The 22,723-nt window shown below is 40.9% G+C and overlaps 1 protein-coding gene across 1 annotated transcript in view; it reads right to left on the reverse strand.

The window, feature by feature from the left end:
- PTPRJ (protein tyrosine phosphatase receptor type J) overlaps positions 1 to 22,723 on the reverse strand; it is a 71,989-nt gene that overhangs the window by 19,838 nt on the left and 29,428 nt on the right. The window contains exons 2-5 of the mRNA XM_027737232.2: positions 4,443 to 4,461; positions 3,233 to 3,400; positions 2,237 to 2,491; positions 1,416 to 1,682 (exon numbers count right to left, since the gene is read on the reverse strand). Of these exons, the coding sequence (XP_027593033.2) occupies positions 1,416 to 1,682; positions 2,237 to 2,491; positions 3,233 to 3,400; positions 4,443 to 4,461 (709 nt within the window). The remainder of the gene's footprint in view (positions 1 to 1,415; positions 1,683 to 2,236; positions 2,492 to 3,232; positions 3,401 to 4,442; positions 4,462 to 22,723) is intronic.

The following is a 22,723-nucleotide window of genomic DNA, read 5'->3' on the forward strand; positions in this document are numbered from 1 at the left end:
TGTTATCATAGAAAGAGATCAAATCAGTTAGATGGGACTTTGCGAACCCATGTCGACAGTACCTCATGACTGTGTTGTCCTTTAAACACCTTTTAGTAGCACCCAGTATAATCTGCTCCATAATTTTTCCAAGAACTGAGGTTTGTCTAACAGGTCTGCAGGTTCCTGGGTCTTTCCTCATACCCTTCTTGTAACTAGGAATAACACTGGCTAGTGTCCAGTCAGTAGAGACCTCCCCAGGCTCCCAAGACCCTCAGTAGTTGATGGAGAGGAGTCCTGCCATAACATCAGCTAAATCCTTCTGTACTCTGGGATGAATCCTATCAGATCCCATGGACTTGTGAACATTCAGCTGATATAAATGTTTCCTCACAGTTTCAACACCCACAAATTAAAAGCCACTGTGGTTCTCCAACTCCGGGGACCAGGCAGCCCAGTGTCTATCAGTATTACTAAAGACTGAGGCAAAACACACATGGAATGCCTCTGCTTTTTCTTCATTCCTATTAGGCAGGTGACCATCTTCAATAAGTACCAGTCCAATGTTTTCTTTAGAAATTCCTCTTGCTATAAACATGTTTTAAAAAGCCTTTCTTGTTATCTGAAACAGCACTGGGCAGCTTCAACTGTAGTTGAGTTCTGGCCCTTGGTGTCTTCTCCCCGCATATATGAACCACAGCTCTGTAATTCCGAGAAGCCTGACCTCACTTCCCAGAGCTCACAGGATTTCTTCTTCCTCTTGAGCTCCATGAGGAGTTCTCTGTTCAAAGCTTGTTCTCTGCCCCACTTGTTTGACTTCTGACACAATGAAATTGCCTGTTCATGTGCTTCTAAAAGGCTGTTCTTAAAAACTGAACAGCACTGATGAATTCCTAAGCCCTCAAAAGCAGATCCTCAGGGTAGGCTGCTAAGTAGCACCCTGAATAGCTTAAACTTTGCTCTCCTGGAGTCCAGGGTAGCAACTCTGCTGTCTCTTTTTTCTCATTACACTGAAAATTTGAAACTCGTTCGTTTAATGACCACTGTAGCCAAGTCAGCCACCTACCATCACATCTCCCATCAGTCCTTCTCTATTCACAAACAGTAAGTCCAGAAGGGCATCTTTCCAAGTTGTCTCACAGAGTACTTGTGACAAGAAGTTATATCCCACATGAAGAGATAAGAGGACATAAAGATGGAGAGGAAGGAAGGTGAATTACGGTTGCCTGGTTGTGCTTTTTAAAAGCAAGGATGTATTTTGTCCACACTTCAAGACCCCATGCTTAGTGGACATCCCAGATTAGGCTCCATGAATAAGACATCATATATATATACAAATATATATATATAAAACATCTTTATATTTTAGCCCTCAAGCAGTTAGGCAGAGCTTTGAGCTGTCCAGCAGAACAAGGCTGCAAGAAACTGTGACTTACTTGTATACAGGTCTATAGATCTTCCTTCTCCTTCTGTCTCATTATCAGCCACTACTGCAAATACAGTGAAGTTGTACATTGTCCCAGGAATTAAATCAGTAATTTCTGCTTTGTGGTCAGTGGATGTCACGTTCCTAACAGTCATATCTTCTGTAACCTCTATCCTGTACGTGTAGGAGTTGGAAGCATTGTCATTCACCTCCCATGTTAAGTTGACAGAAGTCACACCAACATACTCTGTCTTGAGATCAAGAACTGGGCTGGGTTCTGTGAAAGGCAAGACAACAATCTGTCAGCCTGAAAGAACAGCTGCTCATAGGCACGGAGAGAAGAAACACAGGCACATCAGTACTTCGTTCCCTTCCCACCACTCATGGTTCAGAGTGCAGGAGGAGCCCAACAACATCGCCAGGCACTGCTGGAGCCTGCTGCACCAGTGGGCAGCTAAGAGAGAACTGAAGACAAGTCATTCTGAGGGGCATTCATTTCCCTTTGACACCTCAAAGCAGAAGGGTAGGACATCACTGTGTCAGAACTCCCAGAGCTTCCCCTGGGAATCCAGAAAGGTGAGCAGGGAAGAGACCAGGATGGAGGGGAAGCATGATAATTTAAAACAAACAAACAAAACCATCAGGGCTATGTTTCTGCTGTACCCTAACATCCCATTCTTTGTATATTGCCCAGATATATTTTAGTCGTCCAGGACTAAAATATACATGCAACAGTATTGAATTTCAATCCTCACATAGGTAGGTAGAGCCCTGACCTGCACAGAAAAGTACAGACCACTGGAAACAGGGCTTCAAGTAACTCTGACTTACTTGTATACACCCTTAAGGGCACTCCTTCTGTCTCACTACCATCTCCTAATGCAATTACGATGAAATTGTACATTGTCCCAGGGATCAACTCGGTAATTTCTCTTTCGGTCTCACTGGTCATCAGGCTCTTCATAGAGGTATCATTTCCATACTCTATCCTGTAGGAGTTCGAAGCAGTGCTGTTCACTAACCACGTTAAGATGACAGAAGTCATACCAACATATTTTGCCTTGAGATCATAAACTGGGCTGGGCACTGTGAAACAAACAAACAAAAAAATCTGTTAACCCACAAGAGTATTTGTTGACAAACACATAAAGCACTCTTCTCCCTGCCCTACCCTGGTCTCTGTAAAACACTGATCAGCCTCGGAAAATAATCAAGCCATCCTTCCATACTGCAAGGCACACCTGGCTAGCTCTCCAAACTACTCTAATTCCTCAAATTTCTCTTCATCTCATGGAGTAGAAATATCTAGGTGCTGTAGTGATTACTGTGCTGCCTCAGCTGTGAACTTTATGCATGATGCTGAGGAAGACTAGAACACACAATCTGCTGTCATTTTTTCCTAAACTGGCTACCCCAAAGAGAGAAGCCTTTCTAGCAACAAGATTCATACACCTCTCCTCTAGATACATGACACAGCATGCTGTAACCCTGTTACTCATGCATTTCAAATCTATACGTCATAGTGAGCTTCGACTGTTGAAGCTGTAACCTAAAAAGCCATAGTAAGCAGGGAAGGGGGCCTAAGTCTAACATGAATAGAATTATTTCAAGGCCGTGAGCCAATCACAGCATGAAATTGCACTCCTAGTCAGCTGTGCAGACAGATTTCTTTGGTTCCTTCTCTATTCCAGTAAAGCAGTTCGATTCATGCCCCTGCAATGCTCTTTGCACTCTGGACTACAGTTCAGAGTGTTAAAATGCTAATACAATATAAAAATACAAAACACCCTGAAGATTCACATCCCAGCCACATTTCAAACCACGTACGTGTTACGTTGCTTCCATCACTTATTGTCCCATCGAATGGTGACACAGCCCTGATCGATCTTCCACCTCCATGTGTTTTGTTTCCACTTGCAGAGTTTACTGATAAATTATCATTACTACTGGTTCCTTGTTCTGCAGCTACATTTTTTGAGCTGCAATCCTCAGTGCCTGAAAGAAGAACACCAAACAATAAGCGTCTTTGCAAAACTTCTGGGCTTCCCGTTTGCAGAAGTAGATAGATATTGTTTTTAGAGACATCATGTACAGATCTGCAGTCATTTCCTTTCTCTCAATTCGTTCTACAAAAATTTCACTGTGCGTTTCCTGGTTTTACCTCTCAACTTCTGCGAGATTATTTGATTTATATCAAGGGACCACCACATTATTTCAATCATTCACTGACGCTACACACAGTTCGGATGAAAGCTATCACGATTTGCTCTTTTCAGTGCAGTTTTGCTTGAACGGAGTTAAAGAAACTTGCAGCCACATTCTGTGTAAGTGTGTTTTTTCTTTTGTTATCAGAAGCTTGTTTAACCTGGCATAGCAATTTTCCTTCTTCTCCTCAGCACATGAGGAAAAAAGTTCTCATAGTCCCACAGTGTGTTCCCACAAGTAAGGAACAGACGTTATGTATCTACAGCAAGAGAGTTTATATTGATGTGGCACAGCCCAAAGTGTGAAGAGAGTTGATTAAGACCCTAAAATTTAAAGCTAACTCACATAAGTCTGATGTTCAATATTAACGTAGAACTTATCTGCATATACTTTCAGAAATTTCTGCCATGTGAAAACTTGTCATCTTGGCCAGTACAGCAGTTCTAGACTCAGTTCAGAAAATTATTAAAAGCATCACTTTGGGGGCTTTTTGTTTCGGGGTTTGCTTGTTTTGCGTTGCCTTCAAGTTTATTTTCCCATCTTTCTTCTATACCTGTACTTGATTTTACCAGAACTCTTTACAAACTGAAAAGCAAACTGAAAAGTATTTATATATCTATATCTTTAAACATCCTTAAATGTATTGCAGGAATTAGAGTCACTAAAATAATTGAGTCTACATTTTTAACTACCATTTCTAAAAACTTTTTCAGGAAGTTTGGTTGTTTTTTTTAATAATTTGCTGATAATGTCTGATCTTTCTTAAAAAAAAAAATTAAGATAATGAGACTTATATAAAAAAATAAAAAGCAAGCCACAGAATTATACTTACAGTCAATTGTACATCTGACCTGGAAAACAAAAATAAATAATAGAAATTAAAACTTAAAAAATACCAGAAGTTCAAACGGAAAAAAAGGACTGGTTTAATTAACATGGGGGCGGGGGGGAGAGAAATCAATTTTAAAAAGTCTAAACTGTTCAATCTGCAAAAGAATTACCTAAAAATACCAAAAAATCTACATAAAAACAACACTAAAAAATATACCAAACTATTAGAGAAAAAAATCTAAACATGCTGGTAAAATTTATTTCCAGTTTTTCAAAAACTAGTTTATTTTGTCACACACACAAAAAAAGTTTGAATAACATAAGCTAGTTATTTTGCACATAACAATTTAAAATCCAAACCTATAATACCTTAGTCAAAAGACGCTTTAGTTAGCATCTTTGACACCATCCCACAAAAAATGACAGATGTCAATTAGGTCTTTTTCATTAATAAGACTCTTCCTTTCATCGTATTGCTGTATAAACTTCATTACTTCTCACAAAAGAGTACTTTGCTTCAGAGAATGGAAACTCAGTGTAATCAAAGTTGAAAACACTTAGTACATACCCTGAAATCTAGTTTATATATGTGCACATATCCACTCTTGCCACTCAACTGCAGTCTAAAATTACTCTGCTAGTAATACTGACCATCACACCAGAATTTGCTCCGAGGATGATTTTTAGTCTTTCAACTTCATACTTTTACTTCAGAATAGCCATTTCCCTTCCTGTTGGTGTGCAAACTGGCCCATAAATTGTCAACTTCGTGTCCCTCCAGGGGTACCACAAAATGCTCCTTAAAGGAGTGAAATAAAAGCCCCAGACTGAGGTCTGCAGGTGCTTGAGAGGAAAACTGTGATTTCCTGGGGCTCCAGTAGCCAGCTGATGCCAGCTGACTGCAGCAGCCACTTTTGTCACATAACAAACGCATTACTGCAGCAATTGTATCAAGGACTAAATACAACTTGAAAAGCTACACATGACAAGGCAAAAACAAGCATGCAGAGGTAAGCATTCCAAGCCACCAGCAGGTTCCCAGTGTGGTGCTGGAGATCCACAGGTCACAGTGCCTTGTGCCAGGGAGACCTGTAAGCATGGGAGGTTTCTGGGTCTGGTTTTGGCACAATGGTGGGGGCAGGCAGAAGGAATCTTTCATCTAAAGCACTTGAAACTCATTTTCTCTTCCACCATTTTCTTAATTCCTTAGCTGTTTGTGCAATTCCACAAGCTAACTCAAAATAAGCAGCTATACCACAACAATCTGATACAATGCTTGAATCCTAAATCATTCAGCCCCCCTCAGCTCACATGTTGCTGGTGCCACAAGTAGCTCCAGGAGCAGCAGCTCCTTGTGCCACATTCATGGGCCCAAGCAGACCCTTAAAAAGTAGTCAGAAGACACCATTAAATCTTGTTCTTCCAGTGAGAGACTACAAAAACCACTCTCTACAAAGATGAGGCAGGCCAGTTGAGCAGAAACAACACTAAAAACCACCCCTTCAGCTTTACAGTAAGGAGAAGAGCAGCAGAAGCAAACTCCAAGCAGAGAGGCACCCTTCCAGCCTGTGATGGCCTCAGTGCAGCACCAAGAAGAGTTTGGGCACAATTCCCAGGCAAAAGAGCACTTGTAGGCATCAAAGACCTGGTCTCTTCTACCACAGCCTCACAGACAACTCAGCCTGCAACAGACATGACACAGGACAGAAATGTCCTGTGTACAAGTCTGAGGCTCCTCCTCAACCTTTCTGAGTTTTTGAGAGCTCAGCCAAACTGCAAGGCTATTAGGAAGTGAGGAAACATTTGTCTGCACTTGGGTCAAGAGTCCTTTTGTAGTCTTTCACCCAAGGAAAGGCAGGAAAACACCGCCATGCAGCATTCAGAGCAGAAGTGCTAAGCTCTGTGGAAACAGCTGCTGAATGATGGAGCAAGAGGTAAGATTCCCTGAAATGCAGGGTAATCTAAAAGCAAAGCCAAAAGGGTGTTTTATTTATTAAGAAAGGGAAATTGCAAAAAGAATGAAAACAACAAGAAATGCCATAGGACTAAGCAACAGTGATTTCTGCAGCCCTACAGACACAGAAGCAAGAGCCTGACATTTTTTACCTGTCCTTTAGTTACTTTCCTTTCTGCAAAACTACCTGAAGATGAACTTTCTCACCTCCTTCTACCCAAATTTTGAATTCAGGGGCACAGCATCCTTCCTGAGCAACAGGAGCAACAGATATCACATGGCTGTGAAACAGGTATGCCACCACTAAGCCTCCTGTACCCCTCCTCCTTACCACCCCATTACTTCCCTGCCAACTCAAACAATGAGCGTGTTGATTCCTGTTTTATGGCTATCTGATCTAATGGCAAATCATGACCAGGCTGCTAGAAACTTGGTTGTACTGTCACATGTGGGTTTTGTTAAGGATGCTCAAACAACAAAAGGAAAGTTATGCTAAAATTCCTGTCACATGATGAATGAACAGCTTCCCATCATTCCACTTGCTCATCACACAGTCTCACAATACTCCTTTGACTTTCCAGAAGACTATGCACAAACCAAATTAAAAAAAAAAAAATCAAATTAAAAAAAATCACGTGACAGGCAGGCCTCCTTCTGAAACCCAAACCCACACAAAACAAGTGATCCCATTCCCAAGCGTCAGCCTGCCTGACTCAGTCATTCCATGCTGTATTTTTCAACACCAGCCATGAACCAAACTGTTCTTCAGCCTTACATGAGTATTTATAAGAACTTAATGAGAATTTATACAAAACATTTGTTTATTATTTCAGAGGATATTTGCACTGAACATCTGCTTCTCCTTGTGTTTGCATCTAATATATCATGAACCCTGCCATCTCCACTTTTCTTATTCAATGACACAAATACCTACAAATATCTAGTATTCACATGTACAGCTGGGTAATTTCTTAACTTTTGTGGAGCTTTGGGTAGGGGTGGAACATCCCTCCCCAAGAAAACACAGCAAAATGCTAAACACTGACCATTTCAACTGAAAAACAGGAGAGATGTGTATACGTCATCACTGTCAATGTGATGGTAAATGAATCTTTTCATGTGTCACACAGCAATGCTTAGTGCCTGACCAAAGGCTGCATGTTCCAGAGGAGCTGAGGAATTCACCTGCACTTGCACAAGGTGTGTCCTGGGCTCCTTATGTGTGCAGTTTATTACCGACCAGGAGCTGGTTGCCTGTAATCCGTGAAGAGTTCAGCTCCATCCTCCTCAGGTATACATTGGGTTGCCTGAGGAATTATTATTAGTCTCAAAGGTAATCTTAGGGAGAAATAGGAAGTGTTGCAGGAAAACTTCTTCAAAAATAGTGACTGAGAAGCCCAAGTCCCACTGATATTTGACAAACTACCCTCTAATGAAGTTAGGGTTCCTGCACTGGGGAAAACCCTTGTGCACAGTAGCCCACCTACCTGGGGTGCTCCAGTTTTCAAAACAAACAACGTGGTTTGGTTCATGTAAATACAAGGTTAAGAAGCTGGTTAAACAGTCAAAGTGAGCAAACCAAAAAATCCCAGCCAAAAAAAAAAAACCCCTTAACCACAAATCCTTTCCGAGAACACCACTTGAGGTTACTGCTTACTATTTCTTGTGTGCTACCAGTGTGTGCCCTGTGACTCAAGAAAAAAGCCAGGAAATTATTCACACCCCTCTCAAAGTTAATCATCTTTCAAATGCGTACCTTTAGATCTTATCTTCTCCATCCACCCATCCTCTCAAGCTTGGAGGAGTTCCACAAAAATACCACCAAGCTATCACAGGGGTCTCCAAATTGCTTCGCAAGACCCTTTCACAAAAGCAACAGCACAATGTAACAAGATCACTACCCCACGTAACCCTGATCTCACACCTGTTTTTTCCCCTTGCTATGTTCACTTACCATTAGTTGTCCCACATTCATAAATATGGGCTTCAGGACAAGCCACCACACAGCAACCATCATGATGGTTTTAAGACTCCAGGCTTGGTTTTGCTGGTGCTCAGTCACCACCTCTCAGCCAACAAACATTAGCCAGCAAAGGCATAATAACTTGGACACTTCCAGACCCCTCTGTCACCTCTGATATTTCATACTTAGCATAAGTCTTATTCAGAAAGCATTCCCACAGAAAGCTTTTATTCAAGGTCACACAAAGTAAGTGAAAATTAAACCCCGGAATGCCACTGGGAAGCTCCACAGTTACAGAAGTGGGATTGCCCAAGTATTGCATTCACCGATTGATACACTTTCCAACACTTGTTGATTTTTCTAGGATTTTTAAGGCATTGACTGCTATTTCAGCTGGGGACGTCTTCCCACTTCCCTGGGAGCGTGAAGTCTAAATCAGCAGGGAGTGACAGCTTCTTGCAGAAGACTGTTGTCATACAACAAGAAAGGATGGGGTTTGGAAGATGAAATGTTTTTATGTCTTGCAATCCATCTCCTGGCTATTTCATCTCATTAATTTCCATATTATTTCCAAATTAATTAAGGTTTGTAGGCTTACAGAACTGGGCAAGAAAAATGAGATCACCTGAACTGGGGAAAAATATGTGCTTAAACCCGTATGACCTAGTTCAACTAACAAGCCTTACTTTGGCAATTTCTGGGTTCTAGGGTGCCAGAGATACGATACTGGAAAATGAGCTAAAATACACTTGAGTAATATATTGCCCTGTTTTCTAATTTCTTTATAAAGTGTCAAAAATCTTCAATTGCAAAGCATTTCTGTGCATTTAAGCAGAAAACTTTAACCACAAATCATTATACGATTGCAAAATGCAGGGAAATTCATGCAGAATCATCAAGGTTGAAAGTGACCTTCAAGATCATCTAGTCTGACTGTCAACCCAGCACCACTATAATCACCCTTAAACCAAGTTTCACATCCAGACACCTCTTGAACACTTCCAGAGGTGGTGACTCCAAATCTCAAAGATATGCCAAGCCAAGAAAAGCAAGTGCTTTCCCCTGTACTTATTGTATGAAAAGAAAAAAAGACAAAGTGGATTGAGTCTGTGTGCTGTAGGTCTGCTAAACAGTTCACTTACCAATTTCAGTGGCATTTGTGAATACTTAGCCCTCCTGTATCAGGTCCTTACTACCAGAAGGAGGAAATAATCAACAGGAGGCCAAGTCAGAAGCTAACATTTAATTATATGATACAGTTTCCTTGAAGATTCAGTGCTAGGGTTTGGGGTTGGTTTTCCTTTTTTCCCTTTCTAGTGTGTATTTACTCTGCTAAATTAATTTTAGCTGTAATCCACAATAGTCCCTTTTTGATTCAAATTAACTCCAGTTGATCTCAATAACATGATGCATTCCCTGCCAATGAAGAATGGAAAATACGCTGCGGCAAGTGTCAGCTCCACTTGTTTTCCCTCTGGTATCTTAGGCAGGTACTCACAGCCCACACATAAAACACCATTTCACAGAATGTTTGGTGTAAGTGGGTTATCCTGGGGTAAAAAACCCCACTAAGTTTTTGCAAGATGTTTGGGGTCTTCTCTTCTTTTAACCCTAAATGAGCAGCTCTGCTAATGATACTGCACAGGACCAGATGGAGACTCAGAAGAAAGAAACATGAGCTGGTGTTTGTTATTAACTGGGTGGGGCTGGACCCTCTTAGCAGTAGGAAGCTATGCAAAGCCCTGAAGCAGTCAACAGCCATACAGGCTATTTTGAGCTATTATGCAGTTATGTGAAAGGGTAAAGACTATTTCCACTTTGCATGTATTTATATTTTACCCCTGACATTTCTAAATTTTGCCTTCCCTGAAGCAAGCTTTTCTCCAAAGGAAGACCAAATATAATTTTTCCCATTGGTTTTTATGAAAACAGATGAGGAGATTCTGGTTTGCACAGCACCTCCAGTAAACTAAAAATGCAGCGGAAGACAAGGCCTTGTAGGAAAGCCAAGATGAGATACCAGATGGAAATTTGTGACAGAACATATGGAGCAAGTTCTTTCTTCCTCTCCTGATTTTTGTCCAAGTTTTACCTGTATCTGCTTTTCAGATGGCTAGCCTAGGAGCCAGGAGTTTTCTGGATAACATATCCAAAATAAAGAGAAAAATATAGAACGGATCTCATCTGAACTGTACCTGTTAGATTTGTTTCTCTTCCTAAGTCCTGCCTTCAAGGAAAGATTTCTCAGGTAAGTTTTCCTGTGGTTTGGTACAAGGAAGTGACTCACTTACCTGTGTACACATAAAACACAGAAGCTACAGAAATACCGAAGACCAAGCAGCAGATTTTCATAGGAAATGGGCTGACAATAGGCCCAGACACCAAACACAATTGCATTGCAACTGATAGCTCTCTCACCACTGACCCTAGGAAGCACCATTAGACTTAATTCCAATGACTTCCAGATCCAACTTTTATATTAAACTTTTCCATGTGACCCAGTAGTAGTTCTGCTTCACCCAAAATTCCAGGTCCTCATTAATTACAGGCAGTAGTTGCTGCAAACCACCTCACAGTAGAATTGGATCACTCCAACTGAGGAAACAGTAAAACTTCATCCCAGAGAAAGGCTGAAATGTTTCAACAACTTTAAATAATTTGCATAACTCATTGTCATTGTACCCATGTAAGTCGTACATGTAATGTCTTTTCAGAGATGCTGCTGCTGAAGGAGTTTATAAAGAGAACAGTCTGCTTATTTGACAATGGCAATGAGTAATATTTAAAACAACTACTTACTAAACCCCAAATTGTTATCCTGCTCAAGTTACATGTCATGCTGACATGGGTGGAACTGCAGTCAGATGTGCAAGAGCAATGCCTGAATCGAAAACCCAAAAGTTCCTCTTAGAAGAGGAGGTTAACACTGCCAGTTGCCTTCTTCCAAAACTAAGGAAGCATCAACTTTTATTTTATGTGAACAAGCCACATTCCTGCATGTAGCTCAAGAGCACTATTTTTTCACTCTGAGTCATCACTCAGGCACACCCTGGAAGAAGAAGGATTCAATGAAAAAAAAAAAAAAAAGAAAAGGCAGAAAAAAAAGAAAAAAAAATACCCTGGTGGCAATGACACAACACTAACTGTCGCCAAGTCAGCAGGGTTGGCCACCCAGACACCATGGAAAATGCACACCAGCGCCAGCAGCCGCCTGGCCTTTGCAGCACAGTCATAAAAGTGAGCAGCATTGCCTGACAGAGCCCTATTTCAGATCTGCTTAGCTGAGAGCAATTGGCACTCTCAAGTTTCTCCCTTATCACAAGTAGATTTCACTTTTCTATGCCAGACACTTTGGACTCTGCACAGTCTTTGCTCAGGGAAGCGTTAAAAGATGCTTTACAAGGAGAATAACATTGAGCTGGATTTGGTTTGAGAGTTTTCCAAATAAAACCAGTCATGAAGGGATTTTAAAACTTACACCAAAGCTCAAAGACAATATCAAGAAAGATTATTTACACTGACAATAAGGACCAAATTTCTCATCCATGACACCCTGTCTGATGGCAGGAGAACCGTGGCCTGTGAAAGCCTACAAGCTTGCTCACATAGAGCTCAAAACTGTCTTGTTAGAGACAAAATCCTTTTTTTTTTTTTTGGTGACAGTCTTGGCATTGGTACATGACAGCTTTGCTCTTTCCTGCCTTAATTCCACACTTTTCTTAGTAAAGTATCTTTTTGCCCTTACCGGGGCAAAACTTCCTAATTTAAAAAGCAATGAGGTGTGCAGCTGGGAGAAACCAGCCTGTGACCACTGCCCAAAACAGAGGCCTTTCAGGCTAACCTTCATCTCCTCCTTCACGCTCTGTTACCATTTATTAACGCTCCTTCAGCACATTCAGTTCTAACTCCGTGTAAAATGCTCCACTAGAATCCAAATAAGTTATATGTACGGCACTGCCTCTGCCCCGTAGCTCGGTAAATCCATCCAAAAGGAGGGAGGAAAGCAATCCTTCCTCCCCATCTCCAAACAGCAGCTCTGGTTGGGTAATGCAGTCCGAGACCACTAGAGGCCCCAGCAAAACCATCAAACTTCAGCCTGAGTGACTAACAGCAGGGAAATAGGCCTAAAATCCCATAAAAGTGGACTTTCTGGAAAGTCCAGCGCTAAGGATGACCATGTTAAAGTGTAAAGTGTGATGCAGGTGTTAACACCAGCTCAGATGCAGATTGCAGGAGATAATGGCACCACACTGAGCTGGTTTGGCTCAGTACACCTTCAAGCATCACAAACCTGTCACGAGGGAAGTAATTTCATGCAATAAATTATGGGCTGGACCTTAAAATTTCTTCACAGTGCTTATTTACTACATATCACATCTTCACCTGCACTGGTTTGTGGTGAATCTACATTTTTCCATGGGACCTAAAAGCAAAGTAGCATCTGATTGACTTCTCCAAAACAAATGCAAATTGCCTTATAGCAAAAAATGTGATGTTAAACCTTTTCCAGCTCCGAACTAAGTTACAGATCTGGTTGATCTACAAGGATGAGATTATCACAAACACAAATAATTTGATTAAACCCTGTTTTCCCATATGCTGTTTTCACACAGCAACATGGGGCTGAAGGGATACCCTTGAGGTTTTGCCTGCAACTGTCAGCCCATTTAATCCTTTAATGAATTTAAACTGTAGCAAAAGACAAATGGACTGCAAGCGTTCAAAACATGTAGTAGTACTCCTGGGAGGGAACAAAAGATCTCATTGTACAGCTCCAGTAAGTTCATCTAGGGCTCTGGTAGAGTCTTTCTTTTCCTCCTCTTTGAACAGAAGCTGAATAGAAACAGGAATGAGAATTGGCTCCGCCATCATCCCATCACCAGACTCGCCTCTATGAATACACTGAGGCTGCATGAGAAGTTATTCACTGACAACAACATGGGCTCTCTCTCATTTACCAGTCAATAGATATGTCTATTAAAAGGTCAACTTCATGGCCATCTGGGAGGACTGGGTATGGAGGAAAAAGGCTGGATGATGCAGGGTCAGAACCAGAGATCAAACCGACACTGCAGCCTGACCAGCTGCAAACTTTTTATTCTAAAAAAATAATATCCATGGCTTCTTTCTCCTTCCAAGACACATGAAGGAGTTCCTGCTGATCTGTATATTTGGCTTAGCTCTGATACAGATCAAACAGCTAGTAGCTCATTTCAAACTCTTATATCTAAGAGGAAGATGTTTACATTATTATCAGTCTTAAAACATGTTCATTTCAAATAAATTACATATTATATCAATGTGCAGTGTTTGCTTAGCCTTGGAAAAAAAAAACATAGAAAGCTTTCAAAACCAAGAGTCAGTTTTCCCAACATTTTGGTCGTTCTTCACTTAGATCAATAGTACCACTGATGTGGCTTCCAATAGCTTTCACTGTTTCCATACAATTACAGATTTTCTGCTACCTATACTACAATCAGAATACAAAAAAATACTTCTTTCCATTGCATGGTCTTGACAGAAAAGCCCAAGGTTTTCATAAAAGATTACTGAAAATAACCTTTTAAAAAACACAATTAAATTAAGGACAAATATTCCTTAAATTTACTCAATTTCATCCAAACTTCTTGTATTGCCACTGAATTAATATCCACTACCAGTGAATTTAATGATGAAGAACAACTATTTCAATCAGAAATTCACTTCCAGTTGGTGACGGTTCTTGCAAATTTTAAGCATGCAAATGTTAAAAAGAAAATTTTTATACAAGTTCTGTTTCTGAAGACACATACATATGTATTTTATACAGGCAGTCTTCTGATTAACAGATTGCCTTGACAAAATACTTTAAATGCACTTTGAAGTTTTATTAGAAGTACCGGTACACTGTTAGGAATGGTTGTGTCACACAGGCCTCCACAGCATCTGACCTTAATGCAAAGTCAGAAAGGAGCAGCAACAAGTGCAGTACCATCCTCCAAGCACTTTGGCAGGTTCTCACTTTGGCAGTCTGTAGTAGCAACTATTGCCTCAACTGTGGCAAAAAAAAAAAAAAAAAAAAAAAAAGAGTAAAATATTAAAAAGTACTAATACAAGTCAGGCATCGACTCTGCAGAAGAGACTGGGGGTAGGAGAGGGCATCACTGGTATTTCTCTTTTTCCTTTATATACCATTAACCCCTTTAGTGCAATTATTTTTAAAGCACATTTGAGAAAGGAATTCAAAGGAAGGATCCTCAATGTATTTTAGACAGCCTCTCTTAATGCTTATATACAAAATGGCAGGATGAAAGATGAGTACCAGGTATTACAATCAATCACAACTCCTCATCCTTCCTCTTCATTTTTGCTGCATCTTCAACAACATATCAATTAATTCCTTCAATTAATTATTCTTTGACTTTAACTGAAAGTCTGAAGAGTAGATTTGATTTTATTTCACCCAGATTATATGTTCAAAGTCTTCGAAACATTAGATGTATTCTCTTTTGCTCCTCTGTCCTCAACAGATCACAAATACAGAAACTGAAAAAATATCAGTACTTCTCTGAAAGGTTTCTAACCTTGACCTAAACTATATAAACTGTTTTCCTGCACCACTGCAAAATCCTGAGAAACCCTGAAGGACAAGAACTTCATGATTCATACACGTACAGGTTTATATGGATATCACGTTAAAAGATGAAACAATGCCTACAACAAACAGCAGCAAAGCATTTCCAACCAAGATAATAACAAATGGCAGTAAAACATATCCAAATCAGACAGATTTCTTTCTGGCCTGATGTTCAGTGTTTAATTTTTTATACTTTGCAATAGCTAAAGTGTAATACCTCTATCATATTCAGGGAGGAAACAAGGACATACTCCAAACCAGCTAGCTAGAGCACACTCACTGCTATTATTTATTTGCTAAAAACACCAAACACAAAAGAAACCAATCCACCAAACCAATGCCCCTCTCCCCCACAAAAACTCTGCACAAACAGGTAAGGCTATGAAAAATAGTGCTCAAGTACTGCATTAAAACATACCTAGTCCACAAACTTTGATCTGCTAAAAATAGGCTTCTAAAGTTTCTCATCTGCATGTTCAAGGCTGACAAGTCCCAAAGCTTTGACTAGAAAACCCATGTAAATGTGTCTGCATGTTTGGAGCAAAAGCTTTGGAGAATGTTACAGAAGAAACCCTTCAGTTCACTGTGATGCATTTTTACCATGCACACATGGGGCAAAGTTTCATCTTCCCACTCAAATACTAAAGTCACATTAAACTAGCTTTAAGACAAAGATCAAACTAAGTCCTCCAGGCTTTGCATCATATTTTATGTGCATGTCACAGAAGGCTAAGCCATTTACTGTATTTGCTCATGTATAGCCAGATTTCCCTGAGATTAGGGGGATAACATATTTGTAACCACCTATAAACTGCTGCTTGCCAACAGTAAATCCTGTAAAGCAGCAATGTAAAATGCAAACCTTAAGCGCTCTGCACCACACTGCTGGGTGGGATCTTCTTAGGTCTTTAAAATTAGCACAATAAAAACTACATACCAACTCAGAGTGCTGAGTCAGAAAATCAAAGCCTTGGATCAGATGTCATAAATAATTGACCTTTGCTACATGCCACATGGTGTTCACCTGCATGAAACGTACAGGTAGGGGAGGAAGATAAGAATGAAGAGGAAGTTAATTGCATTCCAGCTGCTAAAACCTCGGTATCTTGTATCTTTTAATTGATGTGGTTTTACAGACTTTCACATCACCTTCCCCAAACTGCTCTCTTAGTGGTCTTGGGCTCTTTCTCCACCTTCCAACAAGGATTAAACCAAGAGTGACTCACAAGCTGGATTCCTTTGCACCTCTTCTGTCTCTAACAGAGGTAGTCAAAATGTCACAGAGTTATATAATGCTGACAGAAACGTGACTACCTGAAGAACAGGTTTGAATATAGAATGTAAAACATTTATAAGAATGATTACATACCAGAATAAAGTAGTGAATCCTTCACAGGCTGTGGCAGCCTCTCCTCATCTCTAAGAGATACTGTTTTATTGTTCCTTATAGCAACTACACTGCAGCAGTTCAGCTGCAGAAAATAAACAAACAAGAAAAAGCACTTTAGAACAATTTGCCTTATAGGCAAGAGGTGCCAGCAGAGTTTGATCCACACCTTCACAAGGTTTGATCCCTTGCCTGCATGGCAGAACCTCCACCCTGTGTTTCAGCCTCAGTGAGAAGGCATCTTGCAGACACTAACCAGGAAGAGTTTCATTGAGATGAAAGGCTCGGCTGAGAAGACACGTGTAAATGAGACCAAAGGCAAACCAAGCCAAGTCGAACTAAAGACCACTGTTCACTGCACCCAGACTGCCCGGTGCAAAGCTAAAAGACTTTTCAAAGGACTGAGAAATACATTAGCTTGAATACACTAGTGTAGACAAGGCCCTAGTTTAGAAAGATGCCTGATCCATCACCTGACTCAAGCTATGAAAATGGAAGTGTACCCACAGACTTTTTTTCTCTCAAGGGAACACCATGTATTTGGACACATAAGCCTCCAGATGCCAAAAGGCATGAAGGCAGATGTCTAGACAACCCCTAACTACTGAACATCTCTATAAAGTTATTTTCTACTTTTTTTTTTCTAGTGATATACCCCATCTGCATGACTCAGAACCTTTTAAAGTCCATTGTTACAGCACGTTCTTCCCTGCACCAGGGTTTTTATGTCTATGCTGCTTCTAACAGCAACTACATGTTGTGAAGTCTGTGTTCAGAACCCACTTTAAATGCAGACTTTAGGGTTTAAAGCCCAGTCCCTGCTCCATCTCCCAAAGACACTTACAAAGCACATTCCTTACAAGTAAGCCAAACAAACAGAAAAGTGTTTGGATGACTAAGGGGTTTCCTTCTTGTTTGAAAACAGAGGAGAGACCAGCAAGTGTGTGCTCCTGCACAGTTACCCAGGGGGTTCAGATGTAGGCAGCCAAAAAGATGAGCTCTGATCATACAGGACATTGTTGCACATAAGAAGGAAGACACAGCATCACTCATGTCTCAAGATCATGGTTTAAAAAAAAAAAAAACAAACCAACAACCAAGAAAACCCCCCAAGAAAACAGCACCACAAACAAAACAATCCTAACCTCTCTCTCCCTCAACATTTGCGCTGAATGTACTTCAACCACAATGAAACATGTTTCATTATGGAATGTGAGACCATGAAGTTACCTACTTTCATTCATCCAAACACTATTACTCCTGTGACAGGAATGTAACACCAGCAGAGACAACCCAAGCACACAAGAAACCAAAAGAATTATCTTTTTACTGACAGAAGTCAGTCCGGGGATAATCCTTCACTGAAAGGTATAAGTACTACAATAAAAGACAATAATTAAATGGAAAACTCTCTGGAAATATCTGTGATTTTTTTGATCCAACATCTGCCACTGAATATTTCCTAGCCAATTTCTCAAAAACTCAAGTTTTGACTTATAAGAATTTAACCTTCATATTTAAAGAAAACAAATTGCACTTGTGGTGTTGTTAACTCACTCAAAGCATTTGTATTGCAGTTTAACCAAAACTATCTCATCTGAATTACATCCTTTGTACCCTACATTGAGACTGCCCATACTGGAGACAGTAGAGTGAAACAGCTGAAGAGGGGGATAGTATTTTATTCTTTCTACTTTTTATCCTGATTTAACTAGAATTGCATCCTGAAAGATATTTCCAGTTTTCCTAATATCCCTCTTATCTTATTTCAACAAACACTATATGAAGATCCCCAATCCCCAAATATTATCACAGTAACCTTTTAAGCTCTTACATTGTTCTTCCACATACCTCTCCCATGTCATATGAACATTTCATGTATCTATCAATTCTTAGCCCCTATAATATGCAACCCATGAAGTTTCTTTCATTAATTTCATTAGTATAAATTTTACTGTAATGCCACCAACAGAATGCAGAGTGTATTTACAGTAACCATCAGAAAAGCTGGATGTAAATGGTGGGTCAGTCACCCAAGAAACAGCATCTGCACAGCTACCCAAAAATAGACCCAAAACATCACCTTCCAACTGAGCTGATCTTCTGCAGAACCAGCCTTCCCAATAAAGCACCAGAGCTTCCTCCTTCATTTCAAACAATGAACAGACACCCAAGATACAGAACACCTTTGAATGACTTTAAAATGCATAAAAGTTTCCTCTATTATGATAGAGTTTATGTGGCTTCTTAGATATCTTGTGTTACCATATCTACAGCAGTACCAGAGCTCCTGGTGCAAAGCTTTCTTTTTAAAAGTATAGGCTTACCAAAAAAAAAAAAAAAAAAAAAAAAACAAACCTCAAAAAACCCCGAAACAAAATAAAAGCCTTCCTTTGATTGCAGAAATCAGGTTTGCTTATTGGCTGAACTGGAACCACACTGCTCCCAAAAAGCCTAAAGACTATGTAACAATAAAGAAACAGGTCTAGTAAATTTTAATATTGCTGTTTCTGAATGGAAGGCTTTTTTTTTTCCCTTGCTCAATCATTTATTCATTAAGAAACATAGTTTCAGGGAAGACTAAACTATTCATGAATTTGGGCTGAATTTACAGAAGGGTTCACTCAAGGACAACCCCCTCCAACTTGCATTGAAACCAACGCAGGAGATCGAAATGAACTATTTCGATCATGACAAAAACATTCAGATGCTGAGCACAGGGAATAAAAGCCAAGGCAACAAAGCACTATATTCAGCCACAATACGGTGAAAGTAGTCCCCAACAGCCAAATGGTTACAGCACTCGGCTGGCACGCAGCAGATTCAGGTTGAAATCTCTTCACTGCCTGGCCCACAGAGGCAAGGGCAAAACGCAGAGTGGGGCCGCTGCTCCCTCTTCAAGAGCCTGGCTCAGACCTGTCCTCCACTGTGTGCCCAGTTGCCCTTAATTACCACCAAGCTCAAAACACATTCCTGGCTATAAGGGAGACCAGAGTTCAAGGCCTACTGAAGAAAAAGGGCTTCAACAAAAGACAAACAAGGATGTACCACTGGGAAAAAAATGGGCTGCCCTCCTCTCCCACTGTCTTCACCTCAACTCCTTCCCCTGTGGCTCTTGGTTTTAAACACAAACCACACAGGCAAGAAAGAACCCCAAGCTAAACCACTCTAACATGAGGTCATACCAGTCAAATTAACTTGCCAAATTGGGGGTTTCTGTGCTTCTGTAAGACTTTCCCCATTCCCATCCTCCACCTTCACCACTTAGTTGAATTGCCACAATTTTTCCCCTTTGAAAGTATTTTCTGGGGGGAAAGTTGTTTTCCCATATCTATGCCACAAAATGCAAAAATAAAGATGTAGATTTTTTGTTTTCTTATGCTGTACTGAAAAGAAAATCTGATTACTGCAGAACTGCATGCACTTAAGGCGAGTCTGGGACATTCACATTTTATCAGCACCTAGAGGCCAACACCTCTGGGAGCAGACAATAATGTAAAAACAATAAATAAATGTTAAAAGAAGCATAGGGGAAAGGCATTTGTTTGCACGCCAGGGTGGAGAGGCAGCAAAGTACAAATGGATGGATTGTTCTTTTTCACACAGAATCACAGAATGAACTGGTAGAAAAAGACCTCTGAGATCATCCGAGTCCAACCTATGACCACCTTGTCAATTAGACCACGGCACTAAGTGCCACTTCTAGCCTTTTCTTAAAACACCTCTAGGGACAATGACTCCACCACCTCCCTGGGTAGTCCATTCCGACACCCAATCACCCCTTCTGTGAAGAACTTCTTCCTAAATTCCGACCCTAAACCTGCCCTGGTGCAGCTGAAGACTGTGCCCTCTTGTCCTATCGCTGGTTGCCTGGGAGAAGAGACCGACCCCCACCAGGCTACAACCTCCTTTCAGGTAGTTTTAGATCAACAAGGTCTCCCTTGTGCCTTCTCCTTTCAGATTAAACAACACCAGCTTCCTCAGCCACTCCTCACAGGACTTGTGCTCCAGATCCTTCACGAGCCTCATTGCTCTTCTTTGGACACGCTCCAGCACCTCAACATCCTTCCTAAATTGAGGGTCCAGAACTGGACCCAGCTCCTCTCTGTGTAGCTTCCTGCATAATCCCACTAAATAGCAGTAATTTAGGGAACAGCATTTAAGTCCTCTGTCAGAGGCCAGGGAGTACATACCCCTCATCCAAATGCAGTTAAGAGGACAATGGTAAGAATGATATTTGTTACTTTCTACTGTTCAGGGTGGGACTAAATGCTACTCAACAAGCCTGTATAGAGACATCTAAAACACATTCACTGCAATTAAGAGCCTGGGGAAAGAGAGGTCTGAAACCCAGCTTTGGGTTCTTAATCCCAGCTTTGTCAATAGGCAAAAATAGTGAGAATGTAGACCCAAAAGTCATATAATTAATCAAAGTTATAGGCAGGACAATGCTATGACATGACAACAGTGAAATCATAATGCAGTACTCTGACTCACACCACGTATGCACAGCAAGGCAAAATTCTCCAGCCCGGGGTAATTTGGAAATCTGTGTTCCAATATATGCTGTAACTGCAGCATTCCAGACCTCTGAATTAGGCCCAAAGAGTTCCTTTTCTTGTTATCTTTACTGGAGATAAAAAAATGCTGTGTTGCAGGTGCAGTTTCTTACCTAGAAAGTGGCCATTCATACACAAAACTACTCTTTCAGTACCCACACAGCTCTCATGAGGCATTATACCCAGTTATGTCCCAGCAGGGATACTGTCAGTGATTACTCAAGAGACTGGATGTTTCCAGCTCTATGGCTTTGGATACAACAGCCAAAAGCACTGCCCCATTTACCCAAGTGTGCACATCTCTTGCATCTTTATGATCAATCTGCAAATTTAGATCCCCCTGATGACAATGAAAAGCAAATAATTAAATATAAAAGGGGGGTAACTGCTCAGGTTGAACTGAGTTTAGCATTTCTCCCATACGATGGCTTCTGTGAACTGCTTTTCCCACCTGCTGCTCTGACACCTGGCCAAGCTGGCAGGACCCTCAGCCTCACTTCCCAATCCTGAGTGGGTGCATCAGCAGCATCTTGGCACAAGAGACTGGGCAGAGGCAGAGGAAAGCCTCCACCCTGTAGCACAGCTTTTTCAATCACCACTCAGCGTCAAGACTTCTAAAAACAAGATCGAGACAATGAAAGATCTCAGTGATATGATGGGAGCCAAAATTGCCTTTTTTTTTTTTTTTTTTTTGTGTGTGTGTGCACACAAATGAATCAAAAGTTCCTGTCTGATAATGTCTTCCAGCACACAACTCCCAGCCCGTGGCACATGCCAGGCTGGGGTGGAGAGCTGCAGGCATTCACGGCTGTAACTGGAAGGACACCCAGTGCCTGTCAGTATCAAGAGTCTTATTTCCCAATTTCCACTCCAGGAACAGCTATTGCAGAAAGAGGGGGAGGGGGGAATATTTTTTATATATGTTCATTATTTATGTAAAAGAAAAAATTGTACAGTTTAATAAAAATAATCACTATTTGAGGTATCTTTTCTGTTATTGATTCTGGATTAATGTTCTGACAAGCAGCAAACCTCTGGTTTTTGCAGAAAGTGGGATCTCTTGTTTCTCCATATGGAAGAGAGCTGCTTTAAAATAATAGGGGAAGAAAAAAATGACAACTTTTAGCACTTTTTCCCACAGTTCTTGCCTCCACTAGCAAGAACAAGGCTTTAAATATATAAATAGCCTGGCAAGTGTGTAGTATAAACCACACCCCACCTCAGGGCCACTGTCTTAAAGGAAACTATTAATATTAAAAACCCCAAGGATGTGGAGAACATGATAAGGCTTGCACTTGACATATTTCTGTATCTACTTCTGAAGAACACCAAGTACCTCACACAAAATGCTGCACTGGGTCCTTTCCCCCTTCCCCCTTTTAGTTTTCATGGGCAGAAACTTTTCAGCAGCTCTCCCAGTCCCACTGTTATCTGGCTCCTCCTGAAGCCATGACAGCTTTTAGTCAAGAATAGTGGCTAACAGAACATATACTCTGGGGTTTGGAAGAGGAAGGGGTCCCCCTAAAAAAAGATATACACAAGAGTTTCGGGATATTCAGGCAGGAAAATGCACGGAGCACATCTTGCACGACCAAGGTCCCGGCCAGCTGCAGAGGAGTTCACCCCGACCCAAAAAGGATGTGGCTGTCCCAGCCTCCAGATTGCTCGAGATTTCCAGAGCAATTGCACCAGCAGGAGCTGCAGTGTCCTCTCATGTAACTGGACACTTGACACCCAGAAGGTCCCACATTGCCAAATAAAACAGAATGCAAATTTCCAAGCAACGCACACTATTTCTTTTAA

The sequence above is a fragment of the Pipra filicauda genome, unplaced genomic scaffold (assembly GCF_003945595.2).
Source record: "Pipra filicauda isolate LSUMZ 115617 unplaced genomic scaffold, ASM394559v2 scaffold26_size5592650_pilon, whole genome shotgun sequence".
Classification (NCBI taxonomy): domain Eukaryota; kingdom Metazoa; phylum Chordata; class Aves; order Passeriformes; family Pipridae; genus Pipra; species Pipra filicauda.